This window comes from Heteronotia binoei, chromosome 10 (genome assembly GCF_032191835.1).
Source record: "Heteronotia binoei isolate CCM8104 ecotype False Entrance Well chromosome 10, APGP_CSIRO_Hbin_v1, whole genome shotgun sequence".
Taxonomy (NCBI): domain Eukaryota; kingdom Metazoa; phylum Chordata; class Lepidosauria; order Squamata; family Gekkonidae; genus Heteronotia; species Heteronotia binoei.
Genome location: NC_083232.1, coordinates 51,042,154 through 51,065,198, shown reverse-complemented (window position 1 = coordinate 51,065,198; position 23,045 = coordinate 51,042,154). Strand labels below are relative to the sequence as shown.

Here is a 23,045-nt window from a genome sequence, read left to right as displayed (position 1 = left end):
TATTATGCTGGAATAGCTCAGGTCACATTATGGTCAAATTTTATAATTGGGCTTTGCACGCTAAAGAGATATCTATGAAAGCCAAGAATACAGCTGCAATTTTGAGGATTTTTTTTTTTTTTGACCACAGATGCTGAATTTATCCCTGCAGCTTTGGATGCATTTTTGGGGAAAATAACCTCAGTTTTTGTATGCTGTTCTGGTGTGCATTGGTAGTCTGGGTACATGCCCAGATATAATCTAGACAAATTTCCTTAGCTCAGTCTTAGCACATCCTAGATATATTACCTCATCCTCCCTATTAATTAGACCTGGGCAGAATACAATTTCTTTTATACCCTGATTAATGGTTATTAAACATTGTCTTGCAATTGATCTAGAGAGTAAAGAATCATAGTTTCACTGCCCTTTCTTTTAAACCTGGATGGGTTCACCTGCTCATACATAAGATGAACTCACTTGATTTGGATTGTGACTCTCTTCTGACCTTATAGAAGAAGAAGAAGAAGATATTGGATTTATATCCCGCCCTCCACTCCGAAGAGTCTCAGAGCGGCTCACAACCTCCTTTACCTTCCTCCCCCACAACAGACACCCTGTGAGGTGGGTGGGGCTGGAGAGGGCTCTCACAGCAGCTGCCCTTTCAGGGACAACCTCTGCCAGAGCTATGGCTGACCCAAGGCCATTTCAGCAGGTGCAAGTGGAGGAGTGGGGAATCAAACCCAGTTCTCCCAGATAAGAGTCCGCACACTTAACCACTACACCAAACTGGCTCTCTTATAGTTGGATAATGGTCACTTTGTGGCGGAAGAATGGTGCAGTCTTCAGGAAGGGAAGTGATGTGTATGTTCACCCATGTACTCTGGATAGTCATACTTTAATCCAGGGCTTTTTTTGTCGAAAAAGGTCAGCAGGAACTCATTTGCCTATTAGGTCACACCCCTGACACCACCATTGCTTTGCAGAGGGTTTTTTTTGTTGAAAAAGTCCAGCTGGAACTTGCTTGCATATTAGACTGAGTTCCTGTGTGTTCCTGCTAAAAAAAACCCCTGCTTTAATCAATACCAGTTACCAGATTATTTCTATAGTATCATGGTACCATGTTATCGGAGATTTTTCTTTTTTCTTGCAAGAATGAATTTCACTTCCACATGTACAATTTACAGGTCCAGAAAAAGGATCCAGAGTTTGTATCTGTGATAGGTCTTTGGTAGAAAAAACTTAGCATTTCTTCCTTTTATTTATTCAGATCTGAGAAGAAAATTTCTGGATCTTCATCTGACTAAGAAGCCTGCTTGCTCTTTTATAATTTTGTGACACCGTTAGCAGATCTGGATTTTAATAATATAACATTAGATGTGTGCAAATATATAGCTGCTGCAATTAAACATTGTTTGTTTTTAATCAATTTTGATCAGCAACAACTTTTTTGTCATATTGCTTTTTTTCTCTGGTTGAACAGCCTATTGGCTTTAAGACCTAGATGGGATAGTAAGGGGAAATGGGGCAGGGGAAGAATGTATAGGAGACAAAATTCTGTCCAATGAAGGGATAAAGACCAAGCATTCACAAATTTTGAAAACAAAGAACAGCCTTCTTGCTCATGAAATTATGTATGGGCCAAAAAATATTTTAGAACTATTCATTACTTCTGACAATACATGCCTCTCAACCCGAGCCTGTGGGATCACAACAAATCCAAAACGATGATGTGGTAAAAGGCAACCTCATCACCCATACAGGAACACTAGACCATTTTGAACAATGTCAACGATTATAAGAGGCAAATGTAGGCAACCAAATTTTCACCTTCTGGGTATAAATGAGAATGTTTTGAAGGGAAGTAGTGCAAATTTCAGGCAAACCAGAGCAAAACAAAAATCTTTTGAGTATCAGTTCTCTACCTAGAACTCTGTCACAATTTTTCCCCCAGAAACCAGCTGCTTCCTATGGTAAATCCAGACTATTAAGGGTTATACAAATAGCATGAAGATGTTCCATCATCACACAGCCAAATTCAACTATATGGCAATACACCATAAAATCAATCCAGAACAAGGGCAGGAAGCACTGCCCTGACTACATACTATAAATTCCCACATGTTTTGTTTCTGAATGGGTAAAACAACAGGCCAAAATGATAGCTGCAAATGGGGGAATATGTTTTGCAAACCATCACCCCCTCCCCTCCCCTCAAGCTTAATTTTAGTATAAACTATTGGGAAAACAAAAAGAAGAATATGGTTGATTCTCCTACCTTAGTGCCCAATCTTTTAGAAAAGCAAGTACAAAGATATGAGAAGCTGAAAGTGGTGCTTTCTACGGATTCCTGCTCCAAAAAACAATTCCAGACTGACTGCCTTCTGGACATGTTCCAGGTACAGCCCTTCATTTGTCCTGTAGGTGTATGTCTGATTTCTGATAAGATGTACATGCTCATTCCACTTTGTTTTTTTAGGTTTTAACTACCATGGCTTGAACCATTCTGAAAAGCATATACAGCACACGAACTTGAACAGCCAAAACTTGCTACTCTGACTAAAAACTTGCTACTCTGATGAAAAGTGTACTGTTATGGTAACTTAATAATGTTTTCTAAGAAATATTTTGAAAGATGATGCTTCCCAGTTATGTTTTTAATGAAGTGGTTGTGATAGCCCTGAAGCCCTCATCCCTTGGGGAACCCCATTTTTGTGATCAAATACTGTCAGGATATCATATACAGGTATGTAAAATGCAGAGAACTGCAGCTGTGGAAGCCAAAAACAAGCAAAGGAACAAGCAAAAGCAAGTAAACTAAGGATCAACTAAAAACTGAGAAAGGATTAAAAGGTTTGCTATCAAACAATATAAACAATATATCAGCCATCCTAATTCCTGTGCTTTCATAAAAACAGCCAAGGCCATAATCCCAAATAAAGGGGAATTATTGGAATTCTGCCACTGGCAGGTTTTATCCACAACAGCAAAGGGAATCTCTGAAGAAAAGTAGAGATGTCTATGAATAAGGCAGCCAAGCAAAAGGTCTGAACATAGGCCTTTCAGGTACCCTCCTTAAAAATAAGAATCACTCAAAATAGCACCTTTTTTCTGCCACAAGGGAGTACTGAACTGAATAGTCTATTTAATGTGAAAACAGGTGACCTCCCCTCAGAGGAGATGTGGGAAAGATCTTGGGTCAGAACCCACAAAATGACATAGATGTGAGATAAAAAACTCTGTGAGATAAAAAAGCTGAAGAAGTACATTAGATTGACAAAAGCTCATTTGAAAATAAATGCTAGTGTCACTAGGCTGTTTTATTATACACAGAGACAAACTGTCATTAGAGATGTTGAATGGCCTCAATTTATAACACTTTGGCCAATACATGCTCCAGGATAGGGTTAAAATGGTGTGTCAAGCTCCCTTCAAGGGGATAACAAAAGGGCCCCCATTGACCTGTTGATTAGCAACTTAGAGGGAAAATGCAGGCAGACAAATTCCACTTCCCACCCAGGCTAATAGTTCACAGCACTCACATTGTGCAGTGGCTGAATTAGAAATGAAGTGCTATTTAACCTGCAGGCCATTAACAACAATAGAGATGACCACCAGAATCAAGCATATATTTGCTAAAGGATTGTAGCAGAGGCTGTAACAGCAGCCAATTTAATGAGAGTTTGCATGTCAAAGACTTCATCCCATGGGACATCTGTTTTGAGTTGAAACAGATGTCCTTTAAAGAAAAAAGATGGGTACAGAGTTTATCTGTACCTGATCTTACCCCCCAACCAGACTCAAAGTGGCTTATAACATTTTACTTTTTTCATAAGAACACAAGAACATAAGAGAAGCCATGTTGGATGGCCCATCCAGTCAAACAGTGGCCAAAATCCAGCTGCCATCAGTAGGTCTGTTCCATCCTCACTAGAATCCTGTGAGGCAGGTCCATTTGAGAGAATGTGATAGTCCCAAGGTCACAAGCAATTTTTTTTTTCAGGCAGAATGACATTTGAAACTGGAACTCCCAGATCCTAGCCCAATACTCTAACCACTACAATACATTGGATCTCAAGACAAATGGTGTCACACAGGACTGACTCCAGTCTGAACCCAGTTGAAATAAGAACTCTCTCCTAGAAAAAGCAGTAAGATTCAAAGCCCTGAGGAGAGTCATTGGTAGGAAGAAGTGAGTTTGGGCATATATAAAATCAATAAGAATGAAATGTCTACAAAAGGACTAGGCTTTTGAAGGTTTATCACTGCCTTAAAAAAACTATATTTTTATTGCCCATACATTCCAGTATCAACATCCCGCTCCCTCCTTTGTCTCAGACAAAGGGTATAAAGAGTTACTCCTCAGCCTCACTTTTTGTAGCTGGTTTGGGACTCACCCAGTTACCTTTTTGCTTCTACACTCCAAGGAACTAGTTTCTTCCCGCACATTGTCAGTTTCAGCTCCCCATGTTACTTCATCCTTGCTGAAGACAAGCTTTCCCTTCTCTTCAAGATCATGTTCACATTTCTTGTTTCCCTCCCTTTTAGTTTTACTCCCCAGTAGGCCAGGGAAAGGTTGTGTGTGGTATTCATCACTGCATTTTTCCCTTCTGTAATTCCCATTTTGCTTTGCAAACTGCTTAACTTAATTTGGTCTGTTTGTTAAGTAAAAATCATTTATGTGTTAAGAAGCTTATTCCCCCCTTGTTCTTTCAAGTATTGGTCTGAATGTTAGACCTTTATATACAAGGCTAGAGTCCATATATAACCTGTGGCGCAGAGTGGTAAAGCTGCAATACTGCAGTTGGAGCCCTCTCTCATGACCTGAGTTCGATTCCAGAAGAAGCTGGTTCAGGTAGCCGGCTCAAGGTTGACTCAGCCTTCCATCCTTCTGAGGTCTGGAAAATGAGTACCCAGCTTGCTGGGGGTGGGTGTGTGTGTGTGTAATAACTGGGGAAGGCAATGGCAAACCACTCCATAAAAAGGTCTGCCATGAAAACAGCGTCACCCCAGAGTCGGAAATGACTGGTGCTTGCACAGGGGACCTTTCCTTCTTTCAAGTATTGGTCTGAATGTTAGGCCTTTATATACAAGGCTAGATTCCATATATAACTGCCTCCAGGTTAGCAGAACCCTGACATGAAGATTAATTTGGTTACAGGTAAAACCTCTACTGAAGAGACTTGTTACTTTCTGCCATAACAGCACATTATATAATGATGAATAATTCTTTCACTCTTGACATGTTCTGCTCTCCTGTGTAGCTAGGGAAGAATCTCTCTTTCGCATTCTCCTTTGTGAGGACAATAATGCAAAATGTATAGTTCTACCAATTTGTCATTCTATTTCCCTTCTTTTAATAGGTCTCTTAAGCTAAAAGCTTTTTCATTTCATGGTCCACAAAGAACTTCCCAAACTGTGATAACAGCATTTGTGCATCAGAAAACACCTTTATGTGGGCTCAAAATAATAATAAATTATTTTATTTAAATTACTGTGATCAGTTTTATATTATTATATAAATGACTGTGAGAACCCAAAATGCAGAGGATTCAGCTTCATTAAATACAGTTTTAACTGAAACATAAATAATCATATCACTCTAATTTGATCAGATGCATTACTGAATCATGATGTATAAAACTAAAATAAGACATTAGTGGTGGATGAAAACCAGCAAAACCCTTCTGAGTATTTAAGAGGGTAGCACCAGATATTTGCAGAAGGACTAATAGTATATATTCTTACAAAGAACGGGCTCCAGGAAGAGCTTTCCAGCCTTAATATCCGTGGTTTAGAATGATTAATAGCATGAAATATAGCCAAGAAGAGGGCAGCCAAGTGCTGTACAAGCATATTCTCCACATTGTGCTGAAGTATATCTATTCAAAACTTTACAACCATGATCTCAGTTTTAACTACAAAGCATTACATTATTCCATTACCATGATAGTTATTTAAACAGTCTGATTGGGGCCTGTGATAAAGGATAAGTATCAAAGACAACAGGAGCTGAGATACTCTCAGGAATTCCAATTATTTCATGGTAATCAGAGTTCAGATAGGCTACATCAAGATGTTAAAATATATGTTTGGTCATAATGGACACAAATCTGGCTTCTTTGGTGTAGTTTCCCCCTCTCCTTTCTTCTCACATCTCAAGAGGGACTGAAGACTTCCTGTTTTCATAGGTCTTCAGTCTAATTCTGATTTGTCACTATGTCCAAATGTGGATACTGGACAAGCTGGAGTTACCGTGAAAACTTCTGTAATGAAAAAAATTGCCAATTGCTCTCCACATACCGCCTCGGTGAGCCCACCTCGGTGGGGAGGGCGGGATATAAATTGAATAAATAAATAAATAAGAGAAAAATGGAGGGAGCTTTCATGACAAGCCAGGATCATGCCTATTAAAATAGCTGTCTGTGACATCTAAATAGAGTCCCGGGCTGGGGAAAAAAGTTTTGAAGTTACTGTAGTAAGGTAAAAAAATATCCTGATACCCAAGCAGATATTTCATTTAGGGTTTAGGCTTCACTAAATCCATATGGGCTCTAAGATTCCCAACCATATAGTATTGGCTTCTAGATAATATTGGCTTATTAGGTGTTTTCTTTTAACAATTTCTAGGCTTTCCACCATCCTACACATAAAGAGCATGTCAACCTCACTTACGGCAGTGGCTCAGAAAATGAACATATGAAACATAAATGCTTCAATAATACACAGGCTACAAAACCTCAAATGCGGCACAGTTTTAAAGCATCACTGTGTTTCTTGACCAAATCAACAATGCTCATTTTATAGTGTGAAGTCCAATTTCATTAAAACAAGTAAGAGAAATATATTTGCTCAATTGGTAGTTGTTTTATATAGGAAGGTAATACATACTATGATCCAGTCTGGAGCAAGCAAGAAAAATCCCCAAAGGCTCAACACAATCTCATTCCTACTCCCACATCTGGCAATCATGTGAGGAAGAGACCTTTATGAAGACAGAGAATTTGGATTTGCACTCCAAGATAAGCAAGAGATCAGATAAAGAATGGCAACCTAAGGAAAGGGCCTGTGAGGAAATTTTACATGGAGGACAAGATTTTTCAGACATATTTTACACATCAAGGGAGGGGAGTAATAGCTGTCCAATTTGTCTCCCTGGTTTACCTTCGCCATCAAAAGAAAAACATCCCAGCTATACTAAGATTCTAGGGCTTTGACAAGTCTCCAAGGAAAGACAAATATTGTGGCACTTCTTATACACTTTGTTAGTGACTCAGTCAACTAGGAATGAAGCTTGTTGAAATAGTCTTCTAAGATACTACTGGAGAAGTCATCACTTGTGGAAACTGCCTAAAAATAAAGGTAAGCTGCAGGTTTTTACAGAGACCTAGAAAAGAAGCTCATCAAAGTGCCCAATTAAGCAGCACTAAACTGGATGAGTCAGAAAACTACTGATTAGAGAGAAATATCATTGCTTGAAGGCAGCCACTGTTGCATTCCAAACAGTAATATGTGAAACATTACAAAAGCCAAAGAACTACAATTCTCCCTTTATACGCTTATCATTACCAAGAGGAAGTTAAATGGGTTTCATTACACAGATTTTGTACAGAAATTTTAACAGGATTACAAGGCTAAAATAGCCTGAGATCACACTATTGACATAGCTCTATGGCAGAAAATATTATGACTTCTGATTTCTAACCTAAAACCTTTTCATGGACAAGGTAAAGTCAATAATAATAATATTGCATTCTACATTCAACCAAAGGTTCTTAAGCACAGGTTTTTTTTTTCATGATTCTGAAGTTAATATGAAGTACTAACCAAGATTATGTGAACACAGTTCCATATGTTCTTCTGCATTCATTACCATAGCTTAATATTAAATTGAAATGCATCAAGTTTCTGGAATGACATTATTCTACATCCAAAATATAAACAAAATCTGTTCCAGAAGTGAAAGGCTTCTAGCAAAAACACAACAATTTTTGCCTTCCCTCAACTCCATACATTTCTTTAGGAAGCCCCTTTTACAATTTTAAGTACCTCTAGTTCTGAGGATACTAAAGTATCCTGGGGGGCGGGGGCAGGTGGGAAACCAAAGACCATTTGTGCAATGCACATTATGTGAAAAATGGTTGCCTACAGAAAGTTCATGAGAGCCAACCTAGTGCCAGAAGATTATTTTAACAATTTAAATGCCATACATTTGATGGAATCTGCTGCTGAGCCTGCTTCACAGGAAGGGCGGGATATAAACCGAATAATATAAATAAATTAAATAAATACCTTGCTTAGTAATGTTCGCTGTCCTGACACCACAGGATTATATTCCATTTGTTCCGTGCAGTCTGTCTGCATTTCAGAAACACACTGGTACATTGACACAGCACCAGCATAGCATGTCTGAGGAGTTACTATAACTTGCTGAGAATTTATTCCAGAATCTTGACTTTCAGGGACTTGTTGCAAACAACTGAGAAAATCCTCCAGGTCAGAAGAACCTGAATATGTTGATCTGTCAAAGCCTCCTACTGGGAAATCTATCTGTGCAAAATCTGAAATCTGTGACACCATGTTCGTGGGGTGTTTGTAAGGGATAAACTCTTGCCTACATGCATATGATCCAGTGTTGACTTCAGACTTGTAAGGGAACTCCTGAGTCAATTCTTGAATGCCAGAAAAGACACAAGGATGTGACTGTTCCTGTGAAGTATTAAGAGGCATCCTGTTAACTGAGTTCCAGTTTGTGAACATCCCATTGACCTGCATGTGCTTCATCTTTTGACACAGCTGCCTTTGTTCTGCCACTGGTGGCTGTTGCTCCAACTGTTGCTGCATTAAACAGCTTGTGTTCTGAACCACAGGCTGTTGCTGCTGGCACCATGGATATAAGAGGTCAGTCTTATTTAAGGAATCCTGAACGTAGGTCAAGATTTCATCAGTAATGTCAATATCTCTAATATCATCCATATCAGAAAGTTCGTTTTTAAAAAATTCTTCATCCTGCTGAAAACATTTTAAATCTTCAAAGTCTATGCCTAGTGTTTTCATGATGTTATACAATTCACTGTTTTTATTATCCTGAAAGAGCCCCACACTGTTTTCAGGAAGCATCAAATTATTCTGTGGACACTCAGTATGCTCTTGTTTCAGAAGGCTGCTATTTCCTACTGGCAAAATATTATCCTGCCAATCACTGGTAATGGCATCGCCCAGTTCATCCTTGGTCTCTGTAAAAATGTTCTTTTCAAAAGAAATTTTATTTGAAGCAGGTGGGCAGCGGTACACAGATTCATCCTGCTGCATCAGTGCACCCAAAAGTGAACTGGGATCAACAGACTGTTTGGGTTGTGTAGCCTTTGAAGCTGCTCCTTTTCCAAAGCTGCTTTTAGCCTTTGTTTGAGAAGAATCCATTAAGCCAAGCTGAGGAAATGTCACTTCATATAAGACGGCCTCACCTGTTGCGAACATGAAGGGCAGCTTCATGTTTCGCTTCCGTAAGTGCTCTGACCCTTCTTCATCTCTAAATTGCAGAACACCAAGGGTAGAAAGTTTACTATAGTCATTGCGATATAGGAACATAATTTTAAAACTAGTGCTCAAAAGGTAAGAGATTTTACATATACTTTACCTATGATGTTAAATTAGTAATAAAGACCTAAATAATAAATTTTATTTTCAAAATATTTTACTAGGAGATGGTACAATGGCTTATAAGGTTTGCTCCACTTAACAAAGGAACCTTCCACCAGAACAAGAAGCCTGGTGGAAGGAGTATGTTTGCCTGAGCAATACTCCTCTGTTACTGAAAGAAAACCTTCAGATCCAATTAGTTATTGCTATATTTTGAGGACCATGTTCACTTAGAATGGTGACACCTGCCAATTCAGCTCACTTCCAGTTCACCAGTAGTGCTTAGGCAGTCAATTAATCTATGTGGTGTTTGGTTGTTGACAACCTGTTTGGTGTATCTGGAGGAACAGGCCACTTGCAGCCATGAGAAGCCAACTCCCAGCTGAAGAGGGATCACTCCATGTAGTATTATAATGTTGTAACAAACACTTTATCAGGTCCTCTGAATTCCTAGCTTACACCGAACAGTCAGTCTCTAGTTACATTTGTTGCAGAGATATGCCTTTCAGTTAATAAAACCTGGGAATTCTGTTTGAAAGACATATTGTTACAATGCCATACTATATATCAATGGAAGGAAGGAAGGAAGGAAGGAAGGAAGGAAGGAAGGAAGGAAGGAAGGAAGGAAGGAAGGAAGGAAGGAAGGAAGGAAGGAAGGAAGGAAGGAAGGAAGGAAGGAAGGAAGGAAGGAAGGAAGGAAGGAAGGAAGGAAGGAAGGAAGGAAGGAAGGAAGGAAGGAAAGCAGCCATGTGGAAACCCTGTTGCTGCTGTGTTATATCAGCAGCCACAGTGGAGAAACCAAATGTGTCCTTCTCCCTGTGGAAAACACTTTAAGGTCTAGAAAATCTGCCTTGAAGAATACTTACGTAAGAGGTCTCTGAGTAGCAATAATATAATCTGGTCTTCCATTTTTGTAAACCAGTCGTGCATTTGCTTGAACCCAGGCCCATCGATTTTCTTTGGTAAGAAGCCTAAATACAGTCATACCACTTTCTCCAGTCTTTATCACTAAAATCACAAGTATCAAAGAAAATTAATTTTCCCAAATTAACTTTACAGATTTACATACAAAATTTTGCTAAGTGTATCTGTTCTGTTACACGTCACCTAATTTGCAAATTATTGAAATATCCTTGAGTTCTGCTACACTGCAGAATCATAGGCTTGAACACTATTTCTTAATTTAAGAAAAAAAATAACTTTGGGAACTGTCTTGCAAATTAGTTAAAACCATATGAAGCCTGTGGAGACGGCTGATATTTAAATAGGAGCTGTTCATTTATCTTTGTAATGGCAATTTTCCTTTTTCTGGGAAAAGGCTTTTTTTATCAACACAAAGTCAATTTATCTTCTAAGGGGTGGGGGAAAGCAATGTCAAACATTATATTGGTCAAGGAAAAAGCACATCCTTTCAACAGAGGTGTAGACACCAAAATAAAGCTTCTGGGGGGAAAATACAACTCTTTCAAGGTCAGAACATAACCTAAATTTAGATGTGGCAAAAATCTCTCAAAATAGTCACTCTGCTTGAGAAAACTGCTGAATTTGCAAGACAGCCAGAGAAGAAGAACTGTAAAAGAGTGAGATGCGATTGGAACATACGAGACTAAAGCTAAAGGAATCCACATGAGAATTTTATAATAGTGCATCTTCCAATATAAGCTCGGTGTTTAGTAGAAAAACATGTCTGCAGGAAAGCTCGTTTTTTGGTTTTTTTTTTTTTTAAGAAAAGAGATTAATTTAAGATACATTTCAGAATTTATCTTGGCAAACAATCTCCTGCTTTATAAGTTAGCCCAGCACTTCTTACTTCGGACATGATTCTCAGCACAATAAAGCATATCAGCTGCGTGGATAAACTGATATCCCGTTCCTCTCATGCACAATTCTGCTTCGGTGTAGCCCAGCACAATTCGTCCTCTGTAAAACAGATTCAATCATTTATAACATTTCATCTTCCTACAGCTCATGATGGTTCACAGTAAAAACCAAATATTTTATGTATGACAGAAAAATTTGTAACTCGAATGAGGCAAGCAGAGAATGAAAGATTTCAATAACCTAGTATCATTTGAAATGAAAATCAAAAGCTGAGTGTCATCCAAAATGAAAATCTTATTTCCTTTCCAGAAAGATCATGGTATCATCCTTACTATAATAACACAATACACAACATGGAAGACAACAAAGCTAAAAAAGCTAAAAAAATGTCCTATTCTAAAACATTTTTCCCCCTAAAAAATGGATCAAAGCTTTTTATTTACAACGAAGTCGTGTTAAAGATGCAGTACTGCAGTCCTAAGCTCTGCTCACGATCTCAGTTCGATCCCCGGTGGACGCTGGGTTTTCAGGTAGCTGGCTCGAGGTTGACTCAGCATTCCATCCTTCCAAGGTTGGTAAAATGAGTATCCAGCTTGCTGGGGGGAAAGTGTAGATGACTGGGGAAGGCAATGCCAAACCACCCTGTAAAAAGTCTGCTGTGAAAACGTTGCGAAAGCAACGTCACCCCAGTGTCAAAAACGACTGGTGTTTGCACAGGCGACCTTTCCTTTCCTTTTCCTACTTCCACTAACAACTGATTACAGCTAACATTACTAACATGAGACATAATTAAATAATGAAATACTGCACTTACTTTGCATCACATCCTATGGGTGTGAAGTCCAGTTTGTGCTTTGTTCTGAAGATGAAGTTTTTGGTACGTATTTCAAGGATGGATGGAGGCTGAAGAGGGGTGGCTACAGCAAACAAAGCCAGCTGTGGAGATACAGCTGCCCCATCTTTCCCCTTCTTGTTCTGGCCATGAAGAAACTTTAATCTCCCTTGAAAATTCATGGCCTTCAGAAAAAAAGATAACTAGTTGTATCCATATGGTGTACTTATGTTTCTCACACATTTACTTGTTTGGATATTTTTATTTATTTATTTATTTATTTGGGATTTATATCCCGCCCTTCCCACGGATGGCTCAGGGCGGCTTCCAACAATTAATCAAACTTAAAAATAAACAATTTCAAGTGTAAAACAATTAAATAATTTAAGCAGTTAAAACATTAAAACAAAGTAATTCAGTTTCCTATGAACAGATGGCTGGCCAATTTCCTCAGGTTGTTATCCTAGCTAAATGTAGGCTAGGTATAGGCTAGCCGGAAGAGGGTCGTCTTACAGGCCCTGCGGAACTGCGCTAAGTCCCGCAGGGCCCTCACCTCTTCCGGCAGCTGATTCCACCATACGGGGGCCATAACGGAGAAAGCCCTTTCCCTGGTGGCTTTCAGGCGGGCTTCTTTTGGCCCGGGGATAGTGAGGAGATTTTGTGTTCCTGACCTCAGTGCTCTCTGGGGAACATGTGGGGAGAGACGGTCCTTCAGGTAGGCAGGTCCCAGGCCATATAGGGCTTTAAAGGTAATAACCAGCACCTTGTACCGGACTCGGTATATCACTGGAAGCCAGTGCAGAGTCCGAAGACCCGGCTGAATGTGTTCCCACTTTGGGAGACCCAATAACAGCCGGGCCGCGGCATTCTGCACCAGCTGCAGTTTCCGGGTCCGAGACAAGGGCAGCCCCATGTAGAGGGCGTTGCAGTAGTCCAACCTTGAGGTGACCGTAGCATGGATCACTGTTGCTAGGTCGTCGCGCTCCAGAAAGGGGGCCAGCTGCCTTGCCCGTCTAAGATGAAAAAATGCGGACTTGGCAGCGGCTGCTATCTGAGCCTCCATCTTTAAAGAAGGCTCCAATAGCACCCCCAAGCTCCTGACCCTGTCCGCCGCCATAAGCGGCACACCATCAAAAGCCGGCAGGGGGATCCCCCTCCCCGGGCCGCGGCAGCCCAAGCAAAGGACCTCTGTCTTCGTAGGATTTAACTTCAGCCCACTCAGTCTGAGCCACTCAGCCACGGCCCGTAGTGCCTGGTCAAGGTTTTCCGGGGCGCAGACAGGCTGGCCATCCATCAGCAGATAGAGCTGGGTGTCATCAGCATACTGGTGACACCCCAACCCATACCTTCGGGCAATCTGGGCAAGGGGCCGCATGTAGATGTTAAATAACATCGGGGAGAGAACCGCCCCTTGGGGCACACCACAATCAAGTGGGCGCCTCCGAGACAGCTCCCCCCCAATTGCGACCCTTTGTCCCCGACCTTCCAGGAAAGAGGAAAGCCACTGTAAGGCCAACCCCTGAATCCCTGCGTCGGCGAGGCGGCACGTCAGTAGCCGATGGTCGACCGTGTCGAACGCCGCCGACAGGTCTAACAACATCAGCACCGCCGAGCCACCCCGATCCAGATGCCGTTGAAGGTCATCCACTAAGGCAACCAACACTGTCTCCGTCCCGTGTCCCGGGCGAAAGCCGGACTGAAATGGGTCGAGGACGGAAGTGTCATCCAGGAAGGTCTGTAACTGCTTCGCCACTGCCCTCTCAATAAGTTTACCCAGAAAGGGCAAATTTGAAACCGGCCGATAGTGTGTCAATTGGGCCGGATCTAGAGATGGCTTTTTTAAGAGGGGTCGGACCACAGCCTCTTTAAGTGGCGTTGGAAAGTGCCCTTCCGTTAGGGATCTATTTATGATATCCCGCACGGGATATCTAAGGTCCCCCTTGCAAGATTTAATAAGCCAGGAAGGGCATGGGTCTAATTTACAAGTTGTTGGGCGAGCAGATACAAGAATCCTGTCAACTTCCTCCAGACTGAGGGGGTCAAAGCCATCCAGTATATAATCCGAGGACAGGCTCGGGGCCTCAGGTTCGCTAACTGTCTCCAAACTGACAGGGGAGTCGGGGCGGAGTGATGCGACTTTATCCGCAAAAAATTTCGCAAAAGCCTCACAGCCTATTTCCAATTCAGTAGAATTTAACCTGCCTTGCGGCAGCGTAGTAAGTCCTCTAATTATGTCAAATAATTGTGCCAGGCGCGAAGTTGCGGATGCAATCTTAGCCGCAAAGAATGCCCTCTTTGCGGATTTGATTGCCATCTCATAGGCCTTCAAACTCTCTCTATAAGATGCTCGGGTCACTTCGTCTCGAGTACGCCGCCATTGCCTCTCTAGTCGTCTGAGCCCCCGCTTTTGTTGCCGCAGCTCCTGGTTAAACCAGGGCGACGGTTTCGGGCGGGGGCGCAGAGGGCGCCTGGGTGCGATCTCCTCGATGGCCCTGGAGAGCCCATTGTTCCAGGACTCTACCAGACCATCTAGGGAATCACCAGTGGGCCAGGTATCCCGTAGAGCCGTTAGGAACCATTCCGGGTCCATCAGGCTCCGCGGGTGAGCTAAAATACGCTCTCCGCCTAAACGGGTTTTGGGTGATACCTCCATACGGGTCTTGAGGGCAAAGTGATCTGACCATGGCACTGCTTCCATAGCAATATCAGTCACTGATATTCCGGCCGCAAAGACCAGGTCTAACATGTGTCCCGCCTGATGGGTGGGTGTTGTAACAACTTGGGAGAGTCCTAGTGTCGCCATGGATGACACCAGGTCCATCGCCTGGCTGGATGCCGCGTCATCGGCATGGACATTGAAGTCACCCAAGACCAAAAGCCTTGGGTGCTCCAACGCCCAGCCCGCCGCGGCCTCCACCAGGGATGGTAAGGCGCCGGCCGGTGCGTTAGGCGGTCGGTACACCAGCCAGATCGCCAACCCCTCCCCAACATCCCACATCAGGCCAACACATTCAACACCCGGGATCTCTGGAGCCAGAAGAGCCCTAAAGGAGTAAGCCTCTCGTATGAAGAGTGCCACCCCGCCCGCTAGTCCGTGACTGGTGAAAGACCGAGTATCCCGGGGGAACGGTCTGGGAGAGAGCTACCGTCTCCCCTTCGCGCACCCAGGTCTCGGTCACGCAAGCCAGGTCCATATCCTGTTCAATCAGGAACTCCTGCAGGACAGAGGTCTTATTATTAATGGACCTGGCGTTGCATAACACCAGTGACGGAGGCGAGTAATTCAACCTGGCCCCACTACCTGTCACCGTCGGGATGGGACGAAGGCTGGAAGGGGGTCGAGCACTGTTGTGTCTCGATCTCCTTCCTTTATAATGCTGCCTCGTCCCACCGTCATATCTTCCCCTCCCCAGGAGCACTGGAATCCCCAGGCCGTTCATCTCCAATTAATGTCCCCTTAAATTGATGGAACCGTCCAGCTACCCTCTCTTCCGCCCCCCTCCTCCCAGCTGATCTATCTATTTTAACTAATCTGCCATTTACTAATCAGCTATGTAGATACCACCATATTTCTAGATTTCATTAAAAAATGAATCTGATTATTTCACCGCTATAACAATAATACTAAAGTTTAATGAACTTCATAATTAATTCACATTTTTAAAATACATAGATGAAGAATTATGAAGAACAGCCATGGTACTGTGAATTTCTTTATTGTTAAATTCATAACTAGCAGTTTCTCCAATGCCACAGTTAGAAAATATAGTTTTATTATTGTTTTATCCCACATTTCCTTCAAGGAGGTGTACATGCCTCTCTCTCTTATCCTGTAAAGTGGCTTAGGCTGAGAGAAAATGACAGGGTCAAAGCCACCAGTGCACTTTAGGCATGTGCAAGAATGGGAATGAATCCCAGTCTTAGTGCCTGTGTGGGGAGTATGATTCCACACACGGACAGTATTTTTCCTGACTTTCATCCCATCCTTAGGGCAAGTCCTCCCTCCCTCATTTTATGTTCACAACCACCCTATGAAGCAGTCTAGGCTGAGAGCAGGGACTGGCCCAAGGTCAATCACTGAGCTTTAAGGCAAAGTGTCTGAATTTGGGTCTTCCTTGTTCTGATCTTACCTTTAACCATTACACTACACTGGCTCTGAATTTTTAGTCATGGTTGTCTCACACATAAAAAATCTCTGAAAAGTATTTTAAATATAAATTAAGCAATTGCCTTTCACTGGCAGATGCAAGACATCTGCACCACTTCCAACTACCATTAAAATTCTCAATTTTTCAGAAATGACACACTTTTTAGTGAGAACCCACGGACAAATTCCACACTGCTCAGTTTCTAAGGTTAGCACTCAGTTTTCTGAAGACTGCCAGACCTTTTCAGTACAGTAAAACCTTTCCAGTTTTTTCCTTTGAGCTATGACTAGCTCTGATTCATTGCCAGTAGGCTATGAGCTACTCTTCTGCATACAGTTTAGGCAGTAGGAAGTTTTAATAGTGCAGTCTTCCAATAAAGTCAGTATCTCTCCCCACTGCAAACAAAAAGGGAAGAAATTCACAAACTAGTGGGACACAGCTACACTGAAACTGGTGATTCTGAAAATGGGAAAAGCTACATGAGTGTTACATTAGTACTCCAGATAAGTTCTTAGATTCTAAACTGTCATTAGCCGCCCTGAGCCTGTCGGGGGAGGGCGGGATATAAATGTGATAAATAAACAAACAAATAAACCTATTAAAAGTACAACCACATAATGGACAATGTGGCCATGTGCTATCATTAAAAAATTTCCAAAATCAAATATGTGACTTTTAAATACATTGTTTCTTCCCCTTGGAACTCTTACCAGGAACCCAGAAGAATTATCTAGAAGGCAGCGTAATCTGCACACAAAGTTTCGTTCCATAAACGAAGAATTCTCTGGAGGTAGATGTTCTGGGTTATAGTATGTTGCTGACTGTGAAAAGCCATTATCGCCTACAGAAAACAGTGATTTAAAACTTTCAGAGGAACATCTACTCTAGTTCTGCAAAAGCAATTATTCCGAAATAAAATTTCAAGTTCTATGTTGAACAACCGCACAAACAAAGGGTATCCTGAAAGGTCCCTAGCAAAACATAAACAGTGGCTATTTGGGCAAAAATTTCTACCCGTGAAACAAGTTGCCTAGTGTTTTAAACTACCATGCCTGTTACAAACCACAGTAAAAATTTTTCCTTTTTATTGTGCTTGGTTTATACGAAACAAAATTATGTGGAATTCCATGTAATTAATACCCAATTCTCTTAACCTTTTAGTACCAATAACATGAATAGCATGAAACAAGTAAAGCTGAGCCCAATAGAGAGTGGGAGGTTCACCTCGAAACAGCTCTTCCTCAATAAGGTGTTCCCATTTTAAAGTATTTCAAGGGGCAAAAATATTCACCTCATCTGCAGTACTATAGCAGCCAGATCTGAGCCTACTGCTAATAATGTCCTTTAAGTGGTTATAGCATGATTGCTCTTCCCCCTTCAAATGTGTATTCCAAAGGGCGACAGGAATCCCAATTTTGTAGTAATGGCAAAATGCTCTTTCATACAAAATATCATGCTTTTCATGCCTAGATGCAAGAACTGTGTGGTGGACCTGCATCTGCTGCAGCCTACTGAGTTTTTCACATTCCTGTGGGTTACGGGGCCCTCAGGTACAGCCTATGAAGATCAGCAAAGAAAGGGGGGAATTGGTGGAACACAGCACAATCTTATGTATAAGTACTGGCCGCCTCTTTAACAACAAAAAAGAATGGGATATTTGGCAAAATAAATAATTTGCTACTGGTTGCCTCTCTTACCTTCTATTATCTGTCCAGAATCTGCAGGTTGTGTTGGATTAAGAGCCCAGTGAAGTTGGCGCTGGAATTCTGGTCTGTCTTCTGTGTGAATCAATTCAAATACACTCTGGTGTATAATGTCAGACTATAAGAGATAACAATATTCAACAACTTTACGTTATAATCACTCTCACTGCAGTTGAGGTGGTCTACTAAAAAGTACAGTAATTTGAAATTTGTGATTAATAAAGGTTAAACCTGAAATAAAGATTTAAGAAGAAGTTGGAGTTGTAATTTTGCAGTTCTATTTAAGATGACTGTTATCACTGGGAGTGAAACAAAAAGCAGAATATTTTGCAATAACCATAGTGATGCAGAACTTACCAAACCAGTTTATATATTTCAAAAGTATTTATAGTGGCGTACACTGCAACTAATTCTATGAGAGTAAAAATGCAGTACCTAATTTCAGTTAACAAACAACATAAGCTATGTACTGCACTCAAGTAATTTATGAATGAAAACAACCAAATACATTACCATTTTTAAGAGAAAAAGGGATGAAATTATCACCCTAAGTATGTGTGTTTTTGTATGTTACCCACATATACACCTTATATCATTTTTCAATCAGTTTGCCTTGTCATAGTGAAAACTCAACCATTTGAAGGTGCGAAGCATCATCATTATATCTGTCAACACTGCCCATCGGGGATACTTATATTCAGAGATTTGGGCCATGAAGATAAAAGATGGATCTTCTACAAGCCTGAGAAAAGCTCCAAGTGCAGAAAAATCATATGATTTCTCTGCACTTGGGGTTTTTCTCAGGCGTGTAGAATATATATATGGAGCACCTGTAACCAATGTCCTCTTGATGGCTGTTCAGCAGCTGTTGCTAGGCAACAGTATCACCTGGACTTCTGTCAGTAGAAGACAGGGGAGGGCATACCCTTTCCAGAGCTGTTTTGAATTCTGAAAGAGGAGTCATTGGGGCCATACCTGCCAGCAACCACCAAGCTACTTGTTAACACTTGACTTGCATAATAATAATAATAAATAATAATAAAATTTTATTTATATCCCGCCCTCCCCGCCAAAGCGGGCTCAGGGCGGCTAACAACATTTTCATAAAATTATACAAAATTTAAAAACACATTAACTTTAAAACGTTCCAGTTAACCAAATACAATACAAATTTCCAGGTGCTAATTCCATTTATAAATGATAGTAGCGAAAGTCACCCAACAGCAGTCTCTCAGTCAACAAAGGCCATCCTGAAAAGGGTGGTCTTGCAGGCCCTGTGGAACTGGTCAAGGCACCACAGGGCTCGCACTTCTTCTGGGAGCTGGTTCCATAGGTGTGGAGCTGCGATGGAGAAGGCCCGTGTACGAGTGTTTTGAAGTTTGGCCTCCTTTGGTCCAGGGATAGTCAGCTTGTTCTTCCCTGCTGAACTCAGTGCTCTCTGGGGTTCGTATGGGGAGAGACAGTCCCTTAGGTAGGCAGGTCCTCGGCCATATAGGGCTTTAAAGGTAATAACCAGCACTTTGTAACGAACCCAGTAAGTAACTGGCAACCAGTGCAGTTCGCGTAGCCCCGGGTGTATGTGCTCCCACTTCGGGAGCCCCAATATCAGCCTAGCCGCCGCGTTCTGCACCAGCTGCAACCTCCGGGTTCGGTACAGAGGCAGCCCCATGTAGAGGGCATTACAGTAATCCAATCTTGAGGTGACGGTTGCATGGATCACTGTTGCTAGGTCCTGGCGCTCCAGGAAGGGAGCCAACTGCTTTGCCCGCTTCAGATGGAAATACGCCGACTTGGCAGTGGCTGCTATCTGGGTCTCCATTGATAATGAAGGCTCCAGTAGGACTCGCAAGCTCTTGACCTGGTGCGCCGCCTTCAGAGGCACACCGTCAAAAACTGGGAGAGGTATTTCCTTCCCCAGGGTGCCGTGACCCACGCAAAGGACCTCTGTCTTCGTCAGCTTCAGCTTCAGCCCGCTCAGCCTAAGCCAAGTTGCCACGGCCTGCAATGCCAGGTCCAAATTCCATGGAACGCAGTCAGGCCGGCCATCCATTAGCAGATAGAGCTGGATGTCATCTGCATATTGGTGACACCCAAGCCCATACCTCCGGGCAATCTGGACAAGGGGGCGCATATAGATATTAAATAGCATTGGGGAGAGAACTGCTCCCTGCGGCACCCCACAATCAAGTGTGTGGGACAGCTCACCCCCGATTGCCACCCTTTGTCCCCGACCTTTGAGGAAGGAGGAAAGCCATTGTAGGGCTAGCCCCCCAACCCCTATGTCGGCGAGGCGGCGGGTCAGTAGCTGATGGTCGACCATATCGAATGCGGCCGACAGATCTAATAACATCAGCACCCCACGCCGCCTCGGTCCAGATGCTGCTGGAGGTCATCTACCAAGGCGACCAGCACTGTCTCCGTCCCATGACCTGGACGAAAGCCGCACTGGCAAGGGTCTAGGATGGAAGCGTCATCCAGAAAACCCTGCAACTGCAACGCCACTGCCCTCTCAATGATTTTACCAAGGAACGGTAAATTAGAGACTGGTCGGTAATTTGCCAATTCGGCCAGGTCTGCTGTACTTTTTTTCAGGAGGTGAAGGACCATAGCCTCTTTCAAGGGTGTTGGAAAACGCCCCTCAGAAAGGGATCTATTTATGATGTCCCGTAAAGGACATCTAAGCTCCCTTTGGCAAGATTTAATCAGCCAAGAGGGGCAAGGGTCCAAATCACAAGTTGTTGGGCGTGCAGAAGAGAGAATTCCATTGACTTCCTCCAGGCTGAGGAATGCATGACGTAACTAGGCCCAGCTTCTTGTTACTGTTCAACAGCAGCCATTTCAACGGTGCTTAGAATTTCAGACTAGGATCTGGTTCTCCACTCAACCATGGAAGCTTGACCTTGGGCCACTCATATTGTCTCAGCCTAACCCACCTCCTAGGGTTGTTGTGAAGATAAAATAGAGTTGAGGAGAATTATGTAAACTGTTCTGGGTCTGCATTGTGAAGAAATGTGTGATATAAATACAATAAATAAAGTAACAAATATAGCTGACAATGAGGGACACATGGAAGGTTGGTCAATTAGTGTGTGTGACTAATGGGGCAACAAGCAAAAAACAAGAGAAAATAGTATAGGGAGGTGATATGAGGAGGTGCCCTCCATAAGTCCTTGTGGGGTGCTCAATGTACAACTGGGCCCACCCTGGCAGACAGCACCATGAAGTTTTCTGAAGGAAGGAAGGTTGATGACAGGAAGGTAGATAAATGTAGGCTGGTTGGGGGGTGAGAAGGAGAGAGCGAAGCAAGAATGGAGAGAGGCTATAGGAGCTTTCAGGGAAGAGAAGGAAGAAATAGTGGGGAGGTGAAAATGAGATGTCCCTTGCAAGTCCTTGCAGATCACCCTCCTGTAGTTCCTATCTGAAGCACCTAGTCCTTTGCAGTTCAAGTTTCACAGTTCTTCAAGAAGCAACCATAAACAGTTAAACCACCCTTTGTTACATTAACCAGATACAAAACACTGGAACTGATAATCTTTCTTCTTTGAATGAGGGCAGAATGCTTACCTGCTGGAAACCCAAGTAATCCTGGATTGTAGAAGAGACGTAAAATATGAGCGCATCACATGTGACCACCAAAACAAAGCCATTTAATGCCTAAAGACAGGATAGTAATTCATTTAATATGCAAAGTTAATTGTTGTTGAATGTTTACAAAATATTACCACCTTCAGATTCTAATTCTTAATGGCACCTAGGAAAACTAATTTACACACCCAAAATACTGCTGCTTAGAACCATTTATTATGCTTCTTAAAAAATTATCCCTCTAAAACCAGCACTAAGTCAGTTGTAAGAGATAGTCACCATTAAGCCTTTGTTGTTTGGGTATATCAGTTCCTCAGCCTGTAGGTTTTTGCAGGCCCCTGGCCTGACATGTTCTTGTTTTGACTTGTTAAGAAAACCATCCTTGGGTGTCTCCCTAACTCATTTCAATTTACTGGTGCCAGCTAGCTAATCATGTCCCGATTGGCTAATTGGTTCATGGACTGAGGTAAGGATGTCTGAAAATATGCCTCGCATGGGGAGTAATAGGCCAGCTATTCCAACAACAGCTAAGAAGGAGCTATGTCCTTGATCCTCCCACAACAAGGATTGCCTGGCATGGGATGGTCTTTCTCTTTCACGCCTAGATGCAAGAACTGTGTGGTGGACCTGCATCTGATAAGCAAGAGTCCGTCAGTGGTCCATCACTCAGTGGTCATCAGTGGCCATCACTCTGATGAGCAGAGATCCATCAGTGGCTATTAGCCACAGCATATTGATGGAACTCTTTGTCTGGGGCAGTGATGCTCTGTATTCTTGGTGCTTGGGGGGGCAGTGGGAGGGCTTCTAGTGTCCTGGTTCCACTGATGGCACCTGGTTTTTTTGGCCACTGTGTGACACAGAGTGTTGCACTAGATGGGTCATTGGTCTGATCCAACATGGTTTCTCTTATGTTCTTATGAGTGTGCTAACCTGGAATATTTCCTATCATGGTGTCTAGAGTTACTTACTGAGAGCTTGCAGAAAACCTCAGATGAAAACCTGGGAAGCTGAAAACTTCTGGTAACAGGTTTAGAATCCTTGAGGCTCTTAGCTGGCTCAGGTGAATATGGTTTCAGTGCCTGGAAGCAGGAATAGGGCTCTCTAGAAACATACCTCAGTGATCTTGGGTCACTTGTTTTCTCTTTCTGTGTGATCTTGTGTCACTTGTTTTCTTTTTCTCTCAGTATAATTTAGTTCACATGGCTGGTGTGATGGTAAAATGAGAAGAGAAAACTATGTACCTGCTATGAGCATCCTGGGCAAAGGCAGCACAAAAATGTACCTAGATAGATTAGGAAAAATACTACAGAGGCTGAGAAGTATTCATGTCCTTGTACA

The 23,045-nt window shown here is 42.4% G+C and overlaps 1 protein-coding gene across 1 annotated transcript in view; it reads right to left on the bottom strand.

The window, feature by feature from the left end:
• The window catches only part of AHR (aryl hydrocarbon receptor), a 79,355-nt gene that overhangs the window by 12,776 nt on the left and 43,534 nt on the right, over positions 1 to 23,045 (bottom strand). The window contains exons 4-10 of the mRNA XM_060248607.1: positions 21,687 to 21,776; positions 18,117 to 18,240; positions 17,130 to 17,260; positions 12,254 to 12,456; positions 11,429 to 11,538; positions 10,485 to 10,626; positions 8,272 to 9,508 (exon numbers count right to left, since the gene is read on the bottom strand). Of these exons, the coding sequence (XP_060104590.1) occupies positions 8,272 to 9,508; positions 10,485 to 10,626; positions 11,429 to 11,538; positions 12,254 to 12,456; positions 17,130 to 17,260; positions 18,117 to 18,240; positions 21,687 to 21,776 (2,037 nt within the window). The remainder of the gene's footprint in view (positions 1 to 8,271; positions 9,509 to 10,484; positions 10,627 to 11,428; positions 11,539 to 12,253; positions 12,457 to 17,129; positions 17,261 to 18,116; positions 18,241 to 21,686; positions 21,777 to 23,045) is intronic.